The following is a 20949-nucleotide window of genomic DNA, read 5'->3' as shown; positions in this document are numbered from 1 at the left end:
AACAGTGTAGTCTGTTAAGGAAAAGGAGATAACTATATGAAATTTGAAGTGATAAATGTACTGTAAATTCAGGAACTTTTGTAATGTTTTTATTATTGCTAAAATTACAACAGGTAAATCTAAATTTTGGCAGCATTATTTGTATGCAACATTTCCTGAAATCAAATTAAGGCCATAAAAAAGAATATGTTTGTTTGCCCTAATCCTACCTACTCAAAATCTTTTATTGTCCTGATGTGAAAAAGTTTTTCTTTTTTAATCAGATAGGCATGAAGACTAAAAAAACATCTGACACTTCAATTTCTCTTTGCTGAAAAAAAGAAAAGAAAATAACTACCTCCCTACCCACTGTCTCTACCTTTGGGTAGGGTTTGGGCAAACCAAAATATTTTTAAGTGTGGCCTAATAAGCTTGTATTGCTGTCCTTAGTTCAACAATCACAAGAATAAATGCAAATAAAAATTACTGAATTTACAGTAATTTGTAAATAAACCCAATCTTTAAATAAGTCTGATTACTTACCTCATCAAAAGTAGTAAATAATGTTGTTGCCTGAAAGAGAACAATAGAAAATGCTTTTAAGATCAAGTTTTCTCAATGTAAGTGGATGTTCTTAAAATGATACTAAGCTGTGCAGGTTCTCTTGTAAGAAATCTACATTTTATTATTTAAAGCACTCTGTGTGATATTTTCAAAATTGTACACCCAAACATTGTAATTGGCTAACAACGTCTTAAACAATTGAAATTCAATTAATGATGTGACATTGTTTTCATTTTGGGGTACAAACAAGGAAATTACCCATAGTTCTTTAGATTCTGAACAGGGATAGCAAGATCTAATAATGGACTTACCTCAGCTGTGATGGTTCTCTCTGGACAGTTGTTTACGATAGAAAACTGACATCTGAGAGCATGTTCTAACATCTTAACCTGATACTTACCTCTGCTGTAATGGTCCTCCCTGGACAGTTGTTTACGATAGAAAACTGACATCTGAGGGCATGTTCTAACAGTGGTAACATCAAAACCATAGCCAGGCCTGGTTCTTTAGTGTTAAACAAGTCTATACAGTAGATCCACAGTGTTAGGTGGTATTTAGGTATGAAGCTACTGGATTGTAATAACATCTTTATCTCCTCTGAAGTCATGTCTTTTATATCTGGTTCAATAAAACATGAAATAAACAAGAGTGCACATGCTGAAATGTCTCACCTGTTTTACTGACCATTGACTTTATGTTGCAAGTCTTAAAGATAAAGGTTTTACTACAAGTATCACATAAACTTAACATTTTAAAAGATCCAAGACAATGAGGTCAAGGTCTGATAAAAACTGTCACACAGACATGTACGCCTTACAATTGTTCCAAACACCAAATATAGTTGACTCATTGCTTATGGTAATTGAAAAACAGATCAAAACACAAAAACTTAATGTTAACCAATGAACCATGGAAATGATGTCAAGGTCAGATAATACTGGCTAGACAGACATGTACACCTTACAATCATTCTTGGAGTTCGGAGTTCGGTATTTTTGTAATTTTACTTTTTCCATACACCAAATATAGTTGAACTATTGCTTACAGTACTTGAAAAACAGACCAAACACAATAAACAGCTGCACCATGAGCGCATGATACGCCCGTCGCATTTTCAAAGTTCAATCACTTCTCAATGTCATATCAGAAATTTATGAAAATCGAAAGAAAGCTTTTGTTTAAAGATTTAAACAATTCACCAAAGTTTCATGAGAACTGCTGAAAGCATTTTTGAGGTACTGTCCGAAAACTGGAAAATCCCCCCTTTTATAATGAATAAAACACCATAACTCGGAAACGTAAAATCTAAAATTTATAAAATTCAAAAGGGAGCTTACATCAATAAATATAAACAATTCACCAAAGTTTCAGGAGAACTGCTAAACGCATTTTGGAGTTATTGTCCGAAAACTATAAACTGCCCTTTTTTTTAATGAATAAAACCCCGTAACTCAGAAACGTAAAATCTATAATTTATGAAAATGGAAAGGGAGCTCATGTCAACAGATTTAAACAATTCACCAAAATTTCTTGCAAATTGGTGAGAGCATTTTGGAGTTATTGTCCGAAAACTGGAAAATCCCCCTTTTTTAATGAATAAAACCTCATAACTCGGAAACATAAAATCTGAAATTTATAAAAAACAAAAGAGAGCTCACGTCAATAGATATAAACAATTCACCAAAGTTTAGGCAAATTGGTTAAAGCGTTTTTGAGTTAATGTCCGACATGTTGACGACAGACGGACGGACGGAAAGACGGACAATGGTATACCATAATACGTCCCGTAAACAGGCGTATAAAAAATTAACAATGACCAATGAACCATGAAAATGATGTCAAGGTCAGATGACACGGGCTAGGCAGACATGTACACCTTACAATCATTCCATACATCAATTATAGTTGACCTATTGCTATTAGTATTTGAAAAACAGACCAACACACAAAAACTTGACATTGACCAATGAAACATGAAAATGAGGTCAAGGTCAGATGACACTGGCTAGACAGACATGTACACCTTACTATCATTCCATACACCAAATATAGTTGACCTATTGCTTACAGTACTTGAAAAACAGACCAAAACAAAAAAATTAACAATGACCAATGAACCATGAAAATGAAGTCAAGGTCAGATGACACCAGCTAGACAGACATGTACACCTTACAATCATTCGATACCATATATAGTTGACCTATTGCTATAAGTACTTGAAAAACAGACCAAAACAGAAAAACTTAACATTGACCAATGAACCATGAAAATGAGGTCAAGGTCAAATGAAACTGGCTAGACAGACATGTACACCTTACAATCATTCCATACACCAAATATAGTTTACCTATTGCTTACAGTACTTGAAAAACAGACCAAAATACTAAAAATTAACAATGACCAATGAACCATGAAATTGAGGTCAAGGTCAGATGAAACCTGCCAGTCTGATATGTATCCCTTACAATCATTCCATACACAACATATAGGTGACCTTCTTCTTGTATTCTCTGAGAAACGGACCTAATCATGTAACTTTAACCTTGATCACTGATCCATGAATTGAGGTCAAGGTCAGGTTAACCCTGTCTGATAGACATGTAGACGTTACAAGGAACCCATACACCAAATATAGTTATCCTATTACTCATAATAAGTGAGAAATTCACATGACAAAAAAACTGTAATTCTTTTTCAAGCAGTCACTGAACCATGAAAATGAGGTCAAGGACAATGGGCATAAGACAGACGGAAACTTCGTAACATAAGGTATCTGCATACAAGGTATGAAGCATCCAGGTCTTCTTCCTTCTGAAATATAAAGCTTTATACAAATAGTTTATGCCGACGCCGGATAGTAATACCTATGTCTCGCATACTGTGACTTTCGTCGCAGGCGAGACAAAAGCTATATACTGTAAACCAACTTATTTTCGCATATACTTTATTCCGCCATTAGCCCTTTTCAGTCCACTTCACAGCGATTTAATTCCGAGTTTTTCAAATTTTCAGTTTTTTTGTTAGTTTTTTTTTAGTTGAGCCACGCCACATTTTCAACTAGGAACCACTGTCAGTCCCAACAATTGATATTTTTTCAAAAGGCTTTTCTTTGTAAATAATGAAATAAAATAGAATTGACCTGCTGCAAGAAAATTATTGAGCATCTACAGTTTAACATGCTATAAAGGTCACCACAATTAAGCTTAAACCTGATTTTGGTGGTCACTTTCCTTTTTTTCCCATCATGGCATGTTGAACCTCAATTCAGTGTTCTCCTTTCTTGTAAGTTCATCTTTTTTCATCCCAACGGGGATCTTTGAATATAGGTTTGAATGTATTATGTCTGGGTTTGAATTAATACCTGGTAATATATCTGTATACAGCCTGTCTTGAAGAAAAATGACTGGTGATCTATGAGGAATATCTCCTTGTAAATACTGATCTAGACTTGGTAACACTAGTAACAGAAAACAAATGTACCTGAAAAATGAAGAAAAGTTCATGCATTCTAAATTATAGAAATAAGTGTGGTCAAGTCTTCACTTTTTTATGCAGCATGTTTGCCAGTTTTGATGATAATGGTGATGGATAGTTGTTTAACGTCCAGCAGCAAATTACATGCATATTCCAGACAAGAACATGTTAATGCAAAATGAATATAAACCCTGCTTTGTAATAGACTGACATGCTTAGCCAGATTTTTATCATGCTGGTTCACAAGGTAGCAGTGCACAGAGGAAGACATGTCAACATGCCTGCAAGCATTATTCTGACTCCAAGCAAACTAGTCTTTTCTCTTACTCCAATAATACTGTGTGTTTGGCGGAGAAGCAGCAAATACCAATTTTCAAGTCTTTGCTTAGACTCAGCCAGGGGATAAACCCACAACATTTCGCACTCACTACCACTGCCACAAGACCACATAGGCGTTTTGCCAACTATTCAATAATGTAATGTTTCTATTTATATAAGAAAAAATCTGGCAGGTTCAAATTGTATAATGTTACATTTAAATCTTACTTCTAATATTCTAATCAAGTACATGTATATATCAATCCAATATCTATCTGAGTTGAATTTATTAATTTCTTGCATCAGTCAACTTTTCACTATTCATCTATATTTTTAAACTCATTTACAGTTATGAGGGGGTGGATTGGGTGGGGGTATTCATTTCTGTATTCTTTAACTTTTCTGACATTTTGTTCTTTTCTTTTTTTTTTTTTTTAAATAATCTGAATGAGGTTGGCCCAATGTTTGACCATAGACTGTTGGTTTAAAAAAGAAAATGTGAAATTTTATCTACAGACACTGAGAAAGTCTTACAGAAAAATTTGAGTTCTTTGAAACTTGCCTTTTTGAAATTTCCTGTTCTGTAGGAAATCCATGCCAAATAACATTCCTTATATTCAAAGAAACTGGTGGACCAATAACAGCTCTTAAAACTTGAACCTGAAAAAAATAACAACTTACAAAACTGTAAATGTATTCCATTGTATGTCTTTTTTTGCAAATTCAATAAACTTTCAATAAAATAACTTGATTTTTCTTGCACTGAGGCTACCAAGAAAAAATGTGGTTGTCTTAAAAAATCTATGATGAAAGCCATTTATACTATAGCCAAGAAGAAAAATAAGGTAATGATGTAAGTAGGAAGTCTTTATTTTTCTCATTTTTTCATCTTATCAGAAGACCTGTAATTTGGTCAAGATTAACTATCAAACTTGCCAATAAAAACTTAATGGTATGCATTTTGAGACATACACATTTGGGTAGGTAGGGAAACTCTTTAGTATTTTTACTTTTACCTTAAGAGCCTTAAACTCTACAATAGTTACCACAGTTGTCCCAAAGATTTTCTTTAGTGTTGATGATGACAGAATGTCTTTTAACATGGAAGGACAAACGTTATTCTCTAACAAATACACCTGTAATCAAATGTCTATTACATCATTTGTATATTGCTCTATACTTGCACTAGAAACAAAAGGAAAAAAAGCATCTTAAAATCAAATGGGTTAATGAAAAAATATATATGGTACACTCCATGATAGTCATCTAGTTCCTGCAAATATTGTAAACAATGGCAAAATATTACAATTCTGAGGAAATTCAAGTTTTAACAAGAATGTGTCCATAGTACACGGATGCCTCTGGCTCGCACTACCATTTTCTATGTTCAGTGGACCGTGAAATTGGGGTCAAAACTCTTAATTTGGCATTAAAATTAGAAAGATCATATCATAGGGAAAATGTGTACTAAGTTTCAAGTTGATTGGACTTCAACTTCATCAAAAACTACCTTGACCAAAAACTTTAACCTGAAGTGACCAAAAACTTTAACCTGAAGCGGGACAGATGGATGAATGGACGCACACACCGAAAAACATAATGCCCATAAATGGGGCATAAAAATATTGCCATATAATATATATATCATATATTAAGCTATAACCTATTGAATGGCGATCTTTCAAATGAAATAGCTGAAATCAAGTGAAAGCTTATTATGATCTAAATATTAAGATATATTGCTTCAGGTTACTTATAACAGACAATATATATGATATATATTATATCAAACAATACATGTATATATTGCTAAAACAAACTCTTAGGAGCTGAGTTCACAAAGTATTTTTAATAAAAGCAGTGCGAAAATCATCCAATAAAATTTCCTTCATATCTTGTTCAAACTTCTTAGTGAACTATTAAAGGTAATTTAATAAGATTGGCCACTATACTTACATCTCCAAGCACTCTTTATAGACATGAGGCTAATAGGGAGTCTTACTGACTTATAACAGGTTGACTACAGTACTAAACATCTCCAAGGGCTCTTTCTATACATAGGGCAGTTCGTCTGGTCTTGTAACAGGTTAATTACTGTAAGGGTGACTACACTTACTATACTTACATCTCCAAGTGATCTTTCTAGACAAGAAGTAACCAGTAGAAGAGCTAAATGATTGTCTGTTAACTTGTCTGTCTTAAGTAGCCTAAAACATTCTTTGATGACCTACAAAAAAAGGAAAAATGCAGACTAGTGATTTCTAGCAATGTGAGAAATGCATGCAATAAATTGTATAATTTTGTTCCAGTTTCTTATGTACAACTTATTTCAATATAAATCTTATACATAGCATTGAATACATGCTCAACTTCACATGCAGGATAATAATATAGATGATGCTGAATTTACTGTTTCCTTGCCTGCCTATGACTGGTACATTTTTATTATTCATTTCAGGCAAATCTCTTTTCTAAAAAATAAATTTTAATGTAATGAAATGTGTTTTTGCTCTATAAGTTCTATTCCAATATTTAAACTATATGGTTGGATAGGCTGAAGGAGGACTGTCAATGAATCATATTCTATTGTTTCTAAGAATTATTAATACAGAACACAATATAAGCATTGTTGTTCCTTTTTAGAGAGCATATGACAGTCATGACTAGGCTCATCCCATACAAATTACAATACCTGCTCTTGACCTGTCCAGAAAATAAGGTCACTGTACTGGTGCAAAAGGTCATCTATTGTCATTTCTTGAACACATTGTTCACATTCTTTAAAAAGAAAGCCAAGTCCAAAAATACACTTTTCAAAATAATCGTCACTGTCTGTATCTTCTAAACTTTCATCTGTAAGAAAATATAGAAAATTAAGGAATTTTTCAAAACATTTGTACTCTCATCACATAAAACACAGTTGGCAGTATATCCAGTCCCAGAAGTTTTCATTTTTGTGACACAATCATTTGATGGTAGATTTTTTTGTGAAAATAAAATTTAGGGCACATAAAATTTTGAAAAGTACTAAACGGTATGGGGTTTTCTCATTGTTGAAGGCTGTATGGTTGCCTATAATTGCGTACATCCACTTTATTTGAACTTTGGTGGATAGTTGTCTCATTGGCAATCATACCTCATCTCCTTATTTTTAAATATGTCCAGCTGGTTAAACCATTTTTGGACAGGGTCATGATAAGATAAAAATGAAAAGTATTTTTAAAATTAATTATTTGCCTTCTTTTAGCAGTAATGTTAAATGTCAATTCAAAAATATTCACTGCAAATTGTTTTACCCTTTCAGTCAATTGTATTTACAAAATAGACATATTAAAAAAGTTCACACATCATTAACCTTATGTTTCAAACTGTTTTATCTACATGTTCTATTTAAAGAATCAATCATCATATTGACTGGACCCAATCCCATAATTCATTTTGTGTAGGTTTTTAGTAAAGATGTCCTGAGAAGGTCAAATCTGAAAATATTTTCAAAGTTCACAAGGGACATTAAACAGCAAGTGAAGGAAACAAATCACTTTGCCTTTTTTTGGATTTAAATTATATTATGATTAAAAATAAGTACAAGACTGAACTTTATGTCAAAATGAACATCAAGAAACAAGAACGATCAGTTATGGCACAATTTCGCTGTGGTATAATACCTTTGCGCATTGAAACCGGGCGATTTAGAAATGAGGCTCCTGATGAACATTTCTGCACCTTGTGCAACGACAGAACTGTCAAAGATGAGAAACATTTCTTACTATACTGTAAAACTTACAATAATATGAGACACATGCTATTTAAATCAGTGAACATTGACAGTAATTCCATTAATGATACATGCAGTACATTTGCTAATTTGATGACATTTCATCAAAGACAAACAGCCAAATATTTGAATTTATTTTTCTGTAAAAGGAAAAAACTTCTTTACAAGTAACAATTTACATTAATTTTGCTTATTGAAAATATGAACATTAAGTTTAAAGATACTTATAGGTCCAATGGGCCGGGTGTAATTTTAAATAATTATTGTCTTATTAATATGTAATATTATTTATACTAATGTACACATGTCACTATAATAAATGATCTACTTACTTACTTACTTACTTACTTATATCTTTTTTTTTTAAATAAAGTTGATTAAATACCTGGTAAAACCTGTCTTAAAATATCCCAGCTTATAATCTTGGATGATGACAAAAATCTAACATGGCTTGATTCATTATGAACCCCAACCTCTGTGATCAACCTCCTGACCCTTGGTGACAATGCGGTCTGCAACTCAGCCATTTAATAATTCTAAAGAGATAAAACATAGAATGAAAAGACTGGAATCAAAGCTGTGAAGTGTGAATAACAAGACTTGGCATCTTATTCTTTTTGTATATGTATTTAGAATTTCACACAAGTTACCAGAGCCTATGAGATTGCTACATCTATGCTTTACTGAGTATCCCATCCAAAGGTGGGTAGACCACACCAAGACATGAAACTCAGATATGGATTTGTCATCACACACAGACAAGAGAGTGAGACATGGATCGGTTACCACAAACAAACTTTTTATGTACAGACATCAGGACAACAATATAACACTAAATACCTATATCCAACTATCGCGGTCATCACATGAATTTTACTATTCACTTGTATATCATTAATGGCTGATAGTTTTATCAATGAAAATGAACAGGTTTCATAAATTAAACGACCATAACTTTTTTGTTACATTGTGTATTTTACCTTCCAACCTCGCATTTTTAAGAATTTTCTAATTTACAATTAAATATGTAAATATGTTCTAAATTTCAGTTCAGAAATATGACTTCTTGCTTCAAATTAAGTTTGAAAATTGAGGTGCTATAACCACACAGCCTCCATTAACTTCTTTGTTAAAACTCGATAAAATTGCAATGGGACCTTCTTACATATTCAATTTTCACAACTAATATCCTTCCAACCCCTAAAAAGGTCGACAATATATTTAGTTCAAAGAAATCAAAAACCAAATAAACATATTGCTTCAAATTTCTATTGAAAAGTTCACATTTTGGCATTTGTTAGCAATATTTTGAAAATTGCAGCCGCTGTTGAAAGTAAACATCGACATGGCGTGTATTCATTTAGATATTAATTTTACGATGGAAATTAAATAACTAATGGATGCCTTCATTTTCAGACATTGTTTTACCTTAAAGCAGCATAGAATCAAACATTGTTTCTTTTTGAGAAAGTGGATTCATTTTGTTTGTTTTGATAAAATTTCGAAGTTACGAAAAAAAATGGCCATTAATTAATTTTCAAACGTAGACCATGTTGGACATTAATTTCTTCCATGCAATTAATAGACAACTTTCAAGTTCTTTGCATTTCCGTCAAAAACTTTGGTTTTAGTGAACATCATTCATGCGTTTAGGGGTGTCTTCACTTCCGTTCCTATTTTGAGCCACTTTTTGAAAAAATAATAATGCTATAGTGCACGAATGATTCGGTAAATTAAATTCTTATAATTGATATTTAGCACTGCTGTCATTAGGGAATTGTGACTAAGTAATTACGGAACAAATATTATTTCAAGTTTATCATGCATAATGACGATCACAAAGACACTTGATGAACTTTAATAAAGCAAGGATACAGGCGATCCCCACTATCTGGTAATTGACAAACTTTTCCGGTGAAGGACATAACTCGAAAGTGGAAAATTCAATTTAATTTCAGTGTTTAAATTACAATTTGATTTGATATGTAATTGTCTTTCTAATAATACCCTAATGCATAGCTAGATTAAGGAGATATTCAGTCATAACACAGACGTAATCAAAGAAAACAAACACGACACCTGATCACGGTGTAAGTTTTGACAAGACCTATGTATATTAGTTTTGTCCGATTCTTAATGAAATTGTTTAATGATATTATTTTAAATTGATAAAAGATAACCTCGAATGGATGTTAACTGAGATGAAATGTCTATATTTTATCAATTTTCTAAATCATTCATCACACGGGTAACCAGTAAATTTTACCTGGGAACAGTATATCTAACGGGAAATGAATCTGATAGGCTTTTCAGTATAAAATTGATAAAATCTCGGACTCCAAGAGACTTCGCGAGATTTATAGATTTTGGTGGCGTCTGACTGAAAAACAGTAATGGAACTGCTCAATAAATTAACCACATAATTCTAATTGTAAATAAATACAAGTTTTATCATAAAGTAGATACATTTTGTCATATAAAATTACCAAAATAAGTGTGATTTATTTGATGTAAAGTGTTTTATAATGTTTTTGAATTTGGGAAGGCAATCGGCGCCATTTCTTTATTACCCTGTTTGCATTCTGTACCATTCTGTGATAAAATGAATGCGATTATAACAAATTTGAAGTGACAGAATACAAGTTTGATACACTGGCATCACTGTAAAACTAGTTTGAATGACATTTTATTGATATTATCAGAAATTATTGGGATAATAGCGAGTACGTTTTTAACACATGTCCGTTTCCGTATCGAATCTTTGTTACCTATGACCCAACGATAAAATCAGCTACAATTAGGTAGTGTCAAGTCCCGTCAATATATATGTTCCTGATTTTACATAATCCTAATTAAACCAGTAACATGCAGAGTTATCGAACATAACTATGGCTGGAATAGTTGCATATGATACTTGGAACTTCAAAAAAGGGGGGAAAAGGCAACACTTAATCTACTAGCCGTCATCAAATATATGGAAAAAGACATACTAACATGACTAACAGATTAAGACATAACTTACAGATCAAATAACTCAAACATAGCTGTACCTGTAATATTTGTAGGATAATATTCTTGTCACCTGGCAACTCAGTCACAAATGCATGTTTGTTTGCAAGTAGATGAGCTATTGGAACTGTGGCTTCCATAAATTATATATTAAAGTGATTTAATTATTATAGCAAACAAATCATAAATTGCGTCAGCTTATTCTCTGCATTTCACTTTCTGTGCGGCGCTGTCAAGATTGCCTTAAAAAAAAAATCTTCTAATAAAAAAAAGTCTACTTTCATTTCGCATGGCGTCAACAATTATTGAGTCCGTGACGGTACAAACGTCAGTTTCCGTGTATTAATTTTGGCGGGAATTTCAAACATCCAAGGGACGTCGATGACCATAAAAGGTAGTGATGACAACTTCAAGAAAGATGTAGGAAGGTGAGATTATTGAAGAACAATGATACTGTAATAACATCTGAATCGTAGTTTTAAATTATACGATATAATTTATTTGTTAAAGTCTAAATATTTTTTAGAGTGAGAAGGAACCCTTCATATAAAAACTTTCTTGGACCTGAAAGATATTGAATAATATGATATTTTTTTAATGTGTATTTTTGTTTTAGTTTAATTCTTCTTTCTTTTTTTTTTTTGGGGGGGGGGGGGGGTTGCGATTGTGAACGCTCTGATATGGTCTTGATCATTTTCATTGTCTTTTTTCAATACAAAAAGATTAAATGATATACCCGCATCGGCATGATGGTGAGTGGGGGGGGGGGGGGGGGGGTCAATTAACCTAAAGAAGACCTTTTTTTAACTACACAACAAGGTTATCGAGTTCGCCGCAATTAGTGTTCTCGTATATTTTTTTATCGATAGAGAAGAAAAACTAAACATTTATTTTAAAAGATTTCTCTAACAAACACATTAGCACAAATTCTTAATTTTTTAGTCAACGAAAATAGATGTCTGCAGGAAGAAAGACAAAACCGAGTGCTTCGCAAGAGGATTCTATTCCAGCAAAAAAGCAATGCATGGACTTGCATTTCCATGACGACTCTTCCGTTTCAAAGTTTACGTGGCCAGACGATGGGTCATATTCATGGCAAATTTGTGATGCGGATGCAGGTGATAATTCGAACCCGGCAACTCGAGATAACTCAAATCCACCGAGTTGTGGTAACTTAAATCCACCAAGTTTAGAATCTACTAAGACAAATAATTCTTCGAGCAGTGAATCATTGGATAATAAGAAATGGATCGAAAATGCATTCAAACAAAATTCTACCAAGTCGACTGCTCCTTTTTTAACCCCAAAAAGTTGCAGGACTCCAGACAATTCTGAAAATGATTTTTCATCACCGAGCACATTTAGCACATCGGCAGAAAGTATTCGCTCTTCGCCAATTGCACTCACTCACAAAAACACAAAACAATCCGACAGAAAATTGCGTTCTCCTTGCAGAACACCAAACAACTCTGAAAATGATCTTTCATCAACCAGCATATGTAGCGCATCATCAGAAAGTAATCGATCTTCATCAAGCACAGTCACTCACAAAACCACAGAACAATCCAGCAGAAGGCTGTATTCTCCAAGCAAAACACCAGAGAATACTAAAAACGATTTTTCATCAACGAGCACACACAGCACATCAGAAGTGAGTAATCGTTCTTCAGCAAGCACGGTCACTGAAAGTAATTTGTCAACAAGCACAACTTTTGAATACGATTCTTCGTCATCAAACACAAGCATTGCAAGTAGTCAACTTTCTGACAGCACTATATCGCAGAATTCTCAGGGTGACCTGCCTCAAGGCATAAAATCTAAAAAATCTGTCGGCTCGACACACAGATCAGCCACAACAAAACAAACACGCCTAACCGATTCGAGTGATAGTGATTCGTGTGAGAGTGATTCATGTGAAGGTGATTCATTCCTAGACCAAGACATGAAAGCAACAAAAAAAGTAAAAACAAACTATCCTGCTGCAATGAAAGAACAAGATGCAAAGGGACAAGAAAAAATGTATGAAAACAACGACAAAGAGGTAACAACCATTTTTGAGAATGTGGAAAGTGATAAAATTAAAGAGAGGTATAAATCAATAGGGAATACTGAAGATAAATTGAGTGATGACGCGAGTAATTATTCTGATGACGAAGAATATTACTGCAACAGCTCTTATTCTGGTAGTGGTGAGGAATATGAAATTTCGGATAAGTCTGTACAATGTAATGGCATATCTCCTCTTCATATCAAAACAAAGGTTGATAGGCAAGCGTTTGTAATGAAGATCATGAAAGCATTCAAATGCAACTCTCTTTATGACTCATTCTGCTTTACTTTGCCTCGATCAAAGGATACAATAGACGGATACAATATGACAGTCAATGGAATACTGAGTCTGGCCGATCAGTGTAGGTTTGGTCTAATCGAGTCGACCACGATGAACTTTCCAAATGACGAATCAATAGACTTCGCAGAAGGAGTTGTCGAGGATATGAGGAAGAGATATAAGGAATTGTGTGGCGGGGGAGAAAATAGTAACAATGATTCACACCATTCGTCAGAAGAAAGCACAAGTAGTATTCTTGAGAAGGAAGTAGACAATGATCTTCCCCATAATATTATATTCATGGTCTCCGATGGCATCAAAGACATTGTGTCGACCTGGAGTGGGCAATTTCAGGTCTCTACTAATCCGGTCACATATATTATGTCGCTCCGAATGTTCGATTATAAGCCTTCATTTTCAAATAATATTTGCCCGGTTTCCCGCCAGAAACAATTAACGGAAGAACTGTGTCAAGATATAATCAATGAAATGGAAAAGTTCGAATGTTCAAGACAGCTGCGATTGGATGTAGATTTCCGAACCTTTGAAAGTCTTACATTTTTCAAGTGTTCCGAGAACGAAGCCTTGCTACTTATAAATATACGAAGTCCAGCTACATTCTGCCAAAGACTCGTAAATACCAGCGCCATAGACAGAAACGATTGGCAACCAAGAGACAATTTTCTCCCTTTCGAACATGGATGTTATCAGGATTACGTTTTGGCGCTAGGGGGTGTAGTCTCTGAACTTTCACGTATAGCAGCACAGATTACTGTAGCATGTCCAAGCGTTAAAATTTTGAACAAAGATATAAATGAGTTTTTGCTCTATCACATCTCGGTAGATTCCTTGGGGAAATATAGAAATTTAGAAATTGACAACAGACACAGAAAATCCATTAACCTGTCAGTTGACCGACGTAATAGTATCATAGATGTTTTGGAAAGAAATCACATACTTTTAAAGAACAAGTGCGAAGAACTACGAAAAAATATAACAATAACAGAAATAAACCCTAGAATAGGCTCCGAATGTAATTGTCTGGATGGTACTGATTTCCATCCATGTTTCGCTGACTATTTGAATTATAAATGTTTAGATGTTAGTGAACTAGAGCATCAGCTGTCTAGAAGATGTAATATTTTAGAGAAAATTGCTGATGCCAGACATTCGGATTACAATCCAGACAGCCAGAACATTAGCGTTGCACAATACCTGGCTTCAAATTCAGATTCTAAGTTTTATTATTCTTTCTGTAGCTCAGAAATTGTTCCCAGCGACACCTGGCATTGTAAAGTATGTGGTAAATGCAATCAAGAAAACGAATGGCACTGTCCAAAGTGTGACAAATGTTCAAAAGCACAACCAGCGTGTCAGCACTGTGGATATGCGGGGTATACATATATAATTAAACCAGGCTCGGTAGATGAATCCACGGCTCCTAAATTGGAGTGGAAAATCAACTTAAGTACAACAGATGTTCCTGATTGGTCCGTTACTCTCGACCATTCAACCGAAAAAGCTTCCTTCAGCATGGACGATTTCATGCAGGATGAGTTTGGATTGATTGATCCAATGGCATTTTTGTTGGGTTCTGAGGCTAGAGGAGGTGGGAACAGACAGGGTCGTCGAAGACAAAAATATGAGAAAAAGATTGAAGGAAATCCTAAAATGTTAGCTGCAGCAGGATGTGTATTGCAATAAAAATAAAAAATAGAATAAGAATTAAAAGTATCCTATCTTTCTTATTCCATATCAACTGTGTGAAAAAGAGCAAACCTACAAGACACGTGTCGCTGCTGATTTAAATACCTTTCGAGTATGTGTTGCAGTAATAAAACAAGAATATTTCCAAGGGTTCCATCAACACACAATTGTTTCATATTGCCATTAATTCAGAAATATTTAATTCCTGCTAACACAAAAATAACGAGTCGTGGTATGATTCACAATAAGACAACTATCCATGCACCAGAAACCAATGGACGAGGATGTAAACAAATATAGGTCACTGTACGGCCTTCAACTATGAGCAAAACCAATACCGTAAACTAAGCAATAAAAACCCCGTCGTGACAAAATGTGAAATAATCAACGGACCGGTTCATGCTAAAAATAATAAACGAAAATAATTGTGGCAAATAGCTACTCCAACTTTTAAGCTCATGACTTGGGAAAGACACATAAATAATGTCAATCTAATTAAAATATAGATCTCTGATTTCGTTATCCTCATATGATATATATATATATATATATATATATATATATATATATATACGAGCATTCGAGTTAAGATAGATCTGAATATTAATCAGATTGAACTAATGTGGTAGTGTTAATCATGTTTGTGAGCGCTCAACTCTCCCCTATACTAGAACAGTGGTGCAACAGTACAGCATAAGAACAAACTGTAAAAATCAGTTGGCCGAAAAGGGCTGGACTCATCATATCGGCACGTAGCATAAAAACCATGGGAAAAAGGCAAAAATAAACATAAAGTACTAGCAGTTGCTGAAAGCTAATTCAATGCGTATTTCTACTTTTAAATAAACCATGTTTTCCCTGACTTACATTTGCACATAAAACTAGGACTGCATGCTCGATCTACTTCTTTATTCGCCCTTGCTCCCTCCTGAAGCAAATTAACGTCAAATCTTCATGGATTCATATGTTCCGAATCTTTATGTCTGCGTGTTTTAAAAGTAAATATTCACAATTTTAGTTGCCGTGAAAAAGGTTATATAACCGTATTTTGAATCATACGGCAGATGCATCACATTTGAAATTTTAAATTTCTAATTACAGAAATCTTTCTTTCACTTCTTTATCTATTACAAGAACATTTTTTATTAACCTTAACGAACAAATCAAGGATTGCTTCATACAAAATGACCAACTTAGATACACTAATCTTGATTTAGGCACATAATTTGAAAACGACCTCTGAATATGGCATCAATTTTTTTTATGTTTGACAGTCGCTTTTCTTTAATAGACAGTCTGCATTCCTATGTGAAACAATTGCTCATCTTCACGCCGACTTGTTCCTTTATTAGTCATATAGTCTGCATGTATGAGTATCTAAAGAGACATAGAAAGGATAATTTGGAGAATTGGACAGATATTTTATATATTTTCTTTTGAATTGATTCAGTAATAGACTCGAGACGATTTGGAGCTAGACATATATAGACACTCACAATTCTGATTTGTATATACAGGAGTCGGTTTCACAAAAAAACTTACAACTAAGATTGATCGTAAGTATACTGAATTGTTCATGACTTACGATCAATCTTAGTCGGTAAGTTTTTTTTGTGAAACCGACTCCTAGATTTTATTAAGTATAATGATCAGATACCTATAGAAATTGAAATAAAAATATTTACTAGGAGGATTCTGGATCCTACTGAATTCCAGTTTATAATGTAACACATAAACACGTCAAGCAAACAACCTTGTCGATCACAGATTCGCAATCTGATTAAAATTCAGACCTATATTAATTGGCCGTGCTCGTATGTATCAGCTCATATGAGGATAAGTATAGGTTAGACAATACTTGATCGTGTTTTATGAATATTTAAAGCCCGAAGCGTAGCACTTTACGATAAGTTTGTAAGGGAATGTTAGCACATACTTACCGTAACTTCTCGTCCAATCAAATTGCATGAATTTGCCTTTTAGTTTTTAATAGTACATACTTTGTCCTTGTACTAAGTAACTATGTACCACAAGGGTAAGATTTCATTGTATCGTAATCAAGATATTGAAAACAAAAATTACCACTGGCTTTTTTGGAATAAAATGGTGTCCCAAATTAAAAGACAATGTAATTAGTTTTCACATTGATTTTCATATATCCTGCTATTAAAATCTTTGGTTTTAAAAATATTTTTGACAATTGCAAGATTCTATCATTTAAATAAAGAATAACAAATATGGTCCTGATACATTGATTAGCGTACAACACTATCTTATAATTGAGGTAATTTTTCATTCATGTAATTATTGTGTACATGAAAAAGTAAAACAGTATGTACTATGAAACCTTGTGAAAGGAAGTTAAGGCTACTTGGTGGTGATTTTTTAAAAAGTTCTCAAGAAACTTGATCCATATCATGAATTTAAAAACTGTGGTAATGTCTGATAGGAATGTGCCACCTATATATACATTCTGATAAAGCTTTTAGTTCTTATTTTGAAATTTTGAAATACAAAAAAAACCTATAATCTTTGATCTATTGGTAGTTGCTTTTTAATAATACCTATCCGCTAGACTATCTATGGGCACATATAGATATAAGAAGATGTGGTATGAGTGCCAATGAGACAACTCTCCATCCAAGTCAAAATTTATAAAAGTAAACCATTATAGGTCACAGTACGGTCTTCAACACGGAGCCTTGGCTCACACCGAACAGTAAGCTATAAAGGGCCCCAAAAATTACTAGTGTAAAACCATTCAAACGGGAAAAACCAACGGTCTAATCTATATAAAAAACGAGAAACACTTATGAACCACATCATATATAACATATATCTATTTAGTATATTTTTCAAATCTATTATAGCTTTAGTTTTACTGTGAAATTGAAAAAAAAATGTTTTTAAAACTTGAAAAGCTTCTGCTGCAATTTAATTATATATGCCAGTTTTTTTGTCTATTTATTTTGTCATCTTACCACGAAAAGAAGAACATGTAGTAAGACACTGCTTTATATCAATATTCATACTTACACCAGCAGCTACCATCTTTTCATTATGAAGTCAAGGGCCTTTCAGAATCACATATTTTATGTGATATTGAAATATAAACCGCTATTTTCCCAACTTTTGTTTTATGCAATCAGGTAAATCACTGTCACTGAGTAAATTTTCAAAACATGAAAATTTGTTAATGAACTCTGTTTTACAAACGCCTGTGATAAAAGTAGTCAGTCAAAATAAACTACCAATAGGCCAATTAAAAGTTTACCTGAGTTGTAAATATGTGCTAAATTGGATAGTCTATGAAAAGGTATATACTATGAAATTAAGTGCTCGGGGCAAACCCCTCGCTCTAAATTTGAGTACATACCTTTATAGACTAACCATATACATAATCCTTTTCTTCGTAAAAATTACGAGCGTTATCTTCATGATAAGTACGAGCGTTATCTTCTTGATAAGTACGAGCGTTATGAAGAAAGGGATTATCAATATCTTACACATACGTTGAGTATATTCATAGTTTTAAATGGCATTCCCGTGAGAGTTAAAGCAACAAACAGCAATCATTGCTGCGTTGTAAAACTGGATTAATCTAGTTTGAATAAATGATTTGTTGTCACTTAATTATGTCTTGTATTTTCAAAAGAAATAAAAATTACCTGTAGAGTGAAATATTAAATCAACTTTAAAATCTCAAGATGAAACTACATTACCTTACGTTAAAAACAGAAGCAAACACGTAAAAAATGCAAATTAATGTGCAACCTGAACTAATCAATCGTTGCAGGAAAACAAAGTTGAAAAAAAAACCACATACCCAAGTTTTACTCGTATTTTGATTTTTATAACAGGTACTTCGATCTTTCACTAGGCATCAGAAATGAAAACTTCTTCGTTCTTCTAAGTGAATGTCCAAAAGAGTAAGTGGAATGATCCATGTCAAATAAAAAAAAACCTGAAGTTTTAATCAAATGTAATAAACTGCAATATTTGTTTTTTCTTTTTTTTTCTTCTTTTTTGTTGACCTCATATGCTAGAAGTTTAAACAATTTCAGTTTCCAATCAAGTTACAAAGAAGGTGCAGAAGCATTTTAAAACAATCGACAAGAGTTTAAAAAAATATAAAAAGCCTGTCAAGTCACAACGAAAGAAAGGAAGTAAAGAAGAGAATGCAAGATGAAAATGATGCAGAGGTTATGAAGGTTGGACTAGGACAACCAAGCGTAAAACTATCTAATGAGTGGAAAAGAAGACCAGAGTACGTTTGACAGACTATCTGGTTTTCTGTGAAAATAGTAAATTATCAGCCGCTCTAAACAATGGAAAGTTTTTTTAGTTCATTCGCTGCACACTTTCGCCAAAAAGGTTTACATAGGGATAGAGGCTGATATTTTACGATATCAATGTCCAGAAACCAGATTATTTATACATATGATATGGCCATGACCTTTCCAATATCACAAACGAATTAACCCTATACACCAATATAATCCTGAGAGTTCACTGTTTGCCATATTTGTGTTTCGTTAATTGTTTTAGTGAAAATCAGGCCGTTGGTTTTCTCGTTTGAATGGGATTCATTTTGTTATTCCGGGATGTTTTATAGCTTACTATACGGTACGGGAATTGTTCATTGTTGAAGACAGAACGTCGACCTACAGTTGTTTCCATACATGTACTTTGGTCTCTGGTGGATAGTTGTCTCATTTGCAATCCTTATTTTTATATTTAGGTTATCACTTCTAAAAGTTTTGGCAGTTTAGCGTTTTCCTGAACTTGACCAAATTAAAATACCGAAGGATTATGTACGCCCTCTACACCCCTTTTCCTCCCTGAATCTGCCACTGTTGAATACCATTTTGATTCTATGGGTAAATGGTTTATAAAGCAGAAAAGGCAACAAAAATGCACAAAAAACTTGAGTTGACGTAAAACAGAGTAACACAATGACGAAAAGAAAACCAACGTACAAGTCCACACAGCACTGCACAGATTATCGAAGATATAAAAAAACAGTCCACACAACACTACACAGAATATCGAAGATATAACAAAACAGTCCACACAACACTAAACAGATTATCGAAGATATAACAAAACAGTCCTCACAACACTACACAGATTATCGAAGATATAACAAAACAGTCCACACAACACTACACAGATTATCGAAGATATAACAAAACAGTCCACACAACACTACGCAGAATATCGAAGATATAACAAAACAGTTCACACAACACTAAATAGATTATCGAAGATATAACAAAACAGTCCACACAACACTACACAGATTATCGAAGATAAAATAAAATAATCCGGGGATGAACTCAGGAAAAGAAACAAGCAATATGTATCTTTTCAATTTCTATAAAAACTAGAAGTAGAGTTAGAAAAATGATACCACTACCCCTTGCAAAATCCATTATTGGCTGCAGGGAAAACCTCAAAATGATTCTGATGAAATAAGAAAATAAGAAATCCAATTATATGATTAAGATTGCCAGAAAGTTAAATAAATTGTAATAAGGGGTTTAAGAAGAGTTACAGATAAAAAAATATAGGTAACCTCAAATTAAAGCAATGGCGAGGTCCGTACTTTACTAGGGGAAACCCAAAGAATAATTCGTGCCCCCTTCCACCCCCATCCCCCTAAAAAAACAATTAGAAAGTACAATGTACAATATCATTATATGGTTGAGATTCTGCGAAAGTTTCATTTATTTTGATAAGGGGTTTATGAGGTAAAGCAAATGTTTACGATAATGTGTAGATGATGTCATC

General features: G+C 33.4%; 3 protein-coding genes across 3 annotated transcripts in view; 2 read left to right on the top strand and 1 right to left on the bottom strand.

Annotated features, from left to right (window-relative positions):
• Positions 1–11409, bottom strand: part of LOC127698863 (endoplasmic reticulum membrane-associated RNA degradation protein-like) — a 35520-nt gene extending 24111 nt beyond the window's left edge. The window contains exons 1-9 of the mRNA XM_052202564.1: positions 11162–11409; positions 8497–8647; positions 7029–7189; positions 6462–6563; positions 5383–5472; positions 4899–4996; positions 3906–4024; positions 944–1161; positions 523–552 (exon numbers count right to left, since the gene is read on the bottom strand). Of these exons, the coding sequence (XP_052058524.1) occupies positions 523–552; positions 944–1161; positions 3906–4024; positions 4899–4996; positions 5383–5472; positions 6462–6563; positions 7029–7189; positions 8497–8638 (960 nt within the window). The 5' untranslated portion in view covers positions 8639–8647; positions 11162–11409. The remainder of the gene's footprint in view (positions 1–522; positions 553–943; positions 1162–3905; positions 4025–4898; positions 4997–5382; positions 5473–6461; positions 6564–7028; positions 7190–8496; positions 8648–11161) is intronic.
• Positions 1–20949, top strand: part of LOC127698854 (aftiphilin-like) — a 538231-nt gene that overhangs the window by 82147 nt on the left and 435135 nt on the right. The window lies entirely within an intron of this gene.
• On the top strand, positions 11500–15153 carry LOC127737153 (uncharacterized). Its single transcript, XM_052247686.1, has 2 exons — positions 11500–11548; positions 12063–15153. The coding sequence occupies exon 2, from the start codon at positions 12076–12078 to the stop codon at positions 15151–15153; it is 3078 nt and encodes a 1025-aa protein (XP_052103646.1). The 5' UTR covers positions 11500–11548; positions 12063–12075.

This window comes from Mytilus californianus, unplaced genomic scaffold (genome assembly GCF_021869535.1).
Source record: "Mytilus californianus isolate M0D057914Y unplaced genomic scaffold, xbMytCali1.0.p SCAF_4, whole genome shotgun sequence".
NCBI lineage: Eukaryota > Metazoa > Mollusca > Bivalvia > Mytilida > Mytilidae > Mytilus > Mytilus californianus.
Note: the sequence above shows the minus strand (reverse complement) of the source record. Positions and strands in the feature narration are given on the sequence as shown.